General features: G+C 34.6%; 1 protein-coding gene across 2 annotated transcripts; it reads left to right on the top strand.

Annotated features, from left to right (window-relative positions):
- Positions 1-1,624: 1,624 nt before the first annotated feature.
- LOC107902033 (tubulin alpha-3 chain-like) lies at positions 1,625-4,715 on the top strand. Of its 2 annotated transcripts, XM_041094824.1 has the most exons (6): positions 1,625-1,753; positions 1,897-2,028; positions 2,204-2,418; positions 2,505-2,704; positions 3,168-3,676; positions 4,056-4,715. In XM_041094824.1, the coding sequence occupies exons 2-6, from the start codon at positions 1,916-1,918 to the stop codon at positions 4,366-4,368; spliced, it is 1,350 nt and encodes a 449-aa protein (XP_040950758.1). In that variant the 5' UTR covers positions 1,625-1,753; positions 1,897-1,915; the 3' UTR covers positions 4,369-4,715. The 2 variants fall into 2 exon arrangements, with proteins under 2 accessions (XP_040950758.1, NP_001313845.1); NM_001326916.1 differs by lacking the exon at positions 1,625-1,753 and having other exon boundaries at positions 1,916-2,028; positions 4,056-4,550.
- The last annotated feature ends 350 nt before the right edge of the window (positions 4,716-5,065 follow it).

Below are 5,065 nucleotides of genomic sequence, written 5' to 3'. Positions count from 1 at the left end.
TCTCTACTCTTCTATTTATTCTTTTATTTATATTTTGTTAACCTAATCAACTAATATTTATATGAATATTAGAATAAATCTTGTGCTTTTATTCATATCTTGCATGATTCGTTTATTGAACCACTTAATTAATTAATTCAATTAATTAACAAAAGAATAAGGGTTCATAATAAGAGTAGTTGGTATAGATTACACGTTCCTAAACCTTAGGCTTGACAACTTTAGGAAGTTATCATTGGGGAGACAAGATCGGGAGATAAATCGAATCGAGTAAATCGTGGTTTATCCTTATGGAGAAAGTGAGGTCAGGAGATAAGTGAGTATCCGCCAATTAAGTAATTAGTAGAGGTCAGGAGGCAATACTAGTTAATTAATAGTTAATTCATATTAGAACTTGAATTCTGAGATTAATTAATCTTTTTTATTAATTAATGATTTAACCGATCATAGGCTAGAGGCTCGCATTGTTGACATTAGGAATATGAAATTCCATTAGGTTAGTTTAGGTTAGTTAATTTAAATAGTTTAATTAAAATCTCAAATTGGATTAACACTACTAATTCGTGACTCGACTAGATTAGCAATTATTTTTTGTAATTAATTTAATATTAATTTCTCAAATCTGCAATCCCTTGGGTACGATTCTTGGAATACTTACTAGTGTTTCGTTATAAACTTTACTATATTACAATTTGACCCGTACGCTTGCAGACACCGCTGTTCTAATTTTATATATTTTTTGTGTGCTATTTTTACTATAAACGGTAACACGTTTATAGGCGGTCACCTACTTATTAAAATACTAAGTTAATTGACATAGACATATGCTAGAAAAACCTAATATTTTAATAAGTGTGATTCCTTAGACGATGCTTGGAAAGGTAAGCTTAAGGCCGGACTAGACATAGAAATATGTTGACTTAAAGGTTAAGCTTAGGTCTTTGAGAGAAACTGAGCACTCGTAAAATTAGGGTTAGTAAATTATCAATATGCCACAGAATCTCGGTAAAATCTCTTAGCAGTATTAATAATTATAAGTTGGGAAGGAAAATTATTCGAACACGTGCTTGCTATTGTGTTTACTCTTAAAAACTTGCATTTTAAATTTTTTGTGTTTAATTTAATTTTTAATCATACTTAGGTTAATCTAGTATAGTTAGGAAATTCATCACACTTTAATTGATCTCATCACCAACCAATTTGTTAAGTATTAATTTTGCAATTTTTTATTTGTATTAACAGTCCGTATGAATACGATAACTCTTACTTACTTCTTTATTACTTGTGTATACTTGCACATCAATTGAATTATTTCGAGACAACATGTCATCTACAAAATAATTCACGTGTATATCACATCGGCGAAATTAATAACGGTAACTTTTCTATTAGTTCTGAAATGATTTAGTAAACAAATACAAATTAAAAGGATAAAAAATAAAAAAAATTAAAATAACCTATTTTATAAAGTGGAGGGCAAAATAAATTATTACTCCCTATAAAAAAATAAGTTATTACTCCCCATAAAAAATGATACATTAACTTTCCAGTGTTAAACATGAAATTTAATTTAGTGTATTCCCACCTCAATTATAAAAGAAATGTCATGTGAACTATTTATGGAAAAATTATACCATATAAATAATGAAATTAGTGAAATGTGTTTGGTGTATATAATACTTTTTAGAGAATAAATTTCGAAACTTTGCATTAGCTGCCGACCTTAAAGAGGGGAAATGAAAGCAGATATTTAGTATACAGTTCACTCATTATCCTTTGCCTTCATAGTTCCATTCCATTTTCCCTAACAAATTTATTTAGATCTGATCAGATTTAACTCAGATCCTTTTGTATCGAGTCTTCTAAATTCCAGATCTTTACTTATTTTGACCTTAGGAAGAAAGAAAAAGAAGAGATGAGAGAGATTATTAGCGTCCACATTGGTCAAGCTGGGATTCAAGTCGGGAATTCTTGCTGGGAGCTCTACTGTCTTGAACATGAAATCCATCCTGATGGAACCATGCCCAGGTTTTATTTTATTTTGTTTTTGGGATCAAAATTCCAAACTTATTTCTCTTTTAACAAATTTGGATCTAGTCATGAGATAACGGTTTCTCTGTTTTTTTTTTCCTCCTCCTTTTGTTATTTTCTTGTTTTCGCATTGCTAATGTGTTTTGCTGAAGAAGCTTAATGGTGAATGCAGTGACACCTCAGTCGGTGTAGCACACGATGCTTTCAACACTTTCTTCAGCGAAACGGGTTCAGGAAAGCATGTACCGAGAGCTGTCTTTGTTGATCTGGAACCCACTGTTATCGATGAAGTGCGGACTGGCCCTTATCGCCAACTTTTCCACCCTGAGCAGCTTATTTCTGGCAAGGAAGATGCTGCTAATAACTTTGCCAGAGGCCACTATACAAGTAACAAACATCCTTTCTCTGCACTTCGCTTCCATGTTGGTGTTGTTTGTTTGTTTCCTTACTCTGATTCCACTTTTGTTTTGCAGTTGGAAAGGAAATTGTTGATCTCTGCCTTGATCGAGTTAGGAAGTTAGCTGATAACTGCACTGGTCTGCAAGGCTTTATGGTGTTTAATGCTGTCGGCGGTGGAACTGGTTCTGGTTTGGGATCTTTGTTGTTGGAGCGCTTGTCGGTAGATTATGGAAAGAAGTCAAAGCTTGGGTTCACCATCTATCCTTCGCCTCAGGTACTTAGCTGTTTTGGTTACTGCTAACTCATGGAAATCACCATTTTCGGTTTGCCATTTAGCCTTTGAAACATTTTTGTGGGGGTAATTTACATTATGGTCCATGTAGATCACAAGGCTTTAATTTTATCAAATTTAACCATTAAACTTCTATTATTAATAAATTAGGTCACTTATGCTAAGTCCATAAAGTAATTCTAATGGAAAAGTTGGTTAATCGTGCATTCCTTGCCCAGCATGAAATTCCAAAGTTGGTTATGCGTGGAAAGCAAGTCATATGTGCATGCTAAGACAGCTTTTGCAGTAAAATTATTTAATGGAGTTAGAATAAGTGACCTAATATGTTAGTTATAGAAGTTCAATGATACACTTTGATGAAATCAAAGGTTTGGGACTTGAATGAAAGTTGATAAACTCAATTGTGTTGGACTGTTCTTTGGGTTTTTTCTTGTTAAATTTGCAGGTCTCAACTGCAGTTGTGGAGCCTTACAATAGCGTTCTGTCCACTCATTCGCTTCTTGAACACACAGATGTGGCTGTGCTCTTGGACAATGAAGCAATTTATGACATATGTCGGAGATCCCTCGATATCGAGAGACCAACTTACACCAATTTGAACCGGTTGATTTCTCAAATCATATCGTCCTTGACAACTTCTTTAAGGTTTGATGGAGCCATTAATGTGGACATTACAGAGTTCCAAACCAATCTTGTGCCTTATCCTCGAATCCACTTCATGCTCTCTTCTTATGCGCCTGTTATCTCAGCTGAGAAAGCATACCATGAACAGTTATCAGTTCCTGAGATCACAAACGCTGTGTTTGAGCCCTCAAGCATGATGGCGAAGTGCGATCCTAGGCATGGGAAGTACATGGCATGCTGCCTGATGTATCGAGGAGATGTTGTGCCTAAGGATGTTAATGCTGCTGTTGCTACTATTAAAACAAAGAGGACTGTGCAGTTTGTTGACTGGTAAGATGGAAAGCTCTGCTTCAGTAGTTCAATGGTTACAAAACTTGGTTTTATTTACTACATTCAAAATCAATTCTGTTGAAAGTCAAGTTGTTCTGGTCCTTGTTTCCTTTTCGTCTTTGAATACTTAAATAATTTAGTAACGGTATCTTGGCACCAGAATTTTGTTCTTAAAGTTTGATTTACTCAAATCTTCTATGCATGTAATGCTACACCGGCAATATACTGAGATACCTATATTTACTTCTTTAGGAGGTTCTGGATTGCTAAGGAAATAAGCAATCATATATATTGCTTATGTACTGAAGCAAATCGTGTTGAAGGTAGCCATGTCTGATGTAAATATACCTTTTTTCTGAAATCTTGATGGGTTCTGCAGGTGCCCAACTGGTTTCAAATGCGGTATTAACTATCAGCCCCCAACTGTTGTACCTGGAGGAGATCTTGCTAAGGTGCAGCGAGCTGTTTGCATGATAAGCAATAATACAGCAGTGGCTGAGGTGTTTGCACGCATTGACCACAAGTTTGATCTCATGTACTCAAAGAGAGCTTTTGTGCATTGGTATGTTGGCGAAGGCATGGAAGAAGGTGAATTCTCAGAAGCCCGTGAGGATCTGGCTGCTCTTGAGAAGGATTATGAAGAAGTTGGTGCTGAAGGTGGAGATGCTGAAGAGGAAGGTGAAGAATATTGATGTGCTTATGCAAAATCATCTATTTTGAAGATCGGTTCACCGTGTGAGGGTATGCCCACCCTCTTTTCCTATATCCTTCCTATCGTTCTTTATTTGTGAGGTTTGCGAAATTATGCATGTAATAGGCCTAGGATCTTTTCATGCTATTAATGGAATAAATTTAGAGTTGTGTTTGCATGTCATTTTTGTTAGAAATGCTTGTCTTTTACTTTTGAAAGATGCTTCATAAGAACATGAATAGCCTAATAAGCTATCCTATTTTTCATGTTTAAAACTGTCATATCTATGGGTGTTGAAAGATTGTCTAAAACCTTTTTATGCTGTCAATGGAGTGATATTTTAGATTCTGTTGCGTGTTATTTTTGTTAGAAATACTTTTATGTCTGAAAGATCAAAGATGCTCTTGGGCCAATACGAAGAAATATACTCTTGGCCCCAAAATAATAGCAGTATAACAGCCACAACCAAGGCAATCTTTCTTTTTTAAAGGAACCTACTAAAAATAAAAACCTTGTGTCTAAAATAAAATAAATTTATAATTGATCTCACAGTGATTAAGATGTGTGTGAATCTGCGAGGGTTTAAAGTATAACCAGAATAACCAAATAAAATCCAAAAAGTAAGTACCAAATTCTAAAATAGAGTAGAATAAACCAGATTAACAAAAGCGAGTACAATGTTAGAATTGATTATGGAT

This window comes from Gossypium hirsutum, chromosome D06, assembly GCF_007990345.1.
Source record: "Gossypium hirsutum isolate 1008001.06 chromosome D06, Gossypium_hirsutum_v2.1, whole genome shotgun sequence".
Taxonomy (NCBI): Eukaryota; Viridiplantae; Streptophyta; class Magnoliopsida; order Malvales; family Malvaceae; genus Gossypium; species Gossypium hirsutum.
Note: the sequence above shows the minus strand (reverse complement) of the source record. Positions and strands in the feature narration are given on the sequence as shown.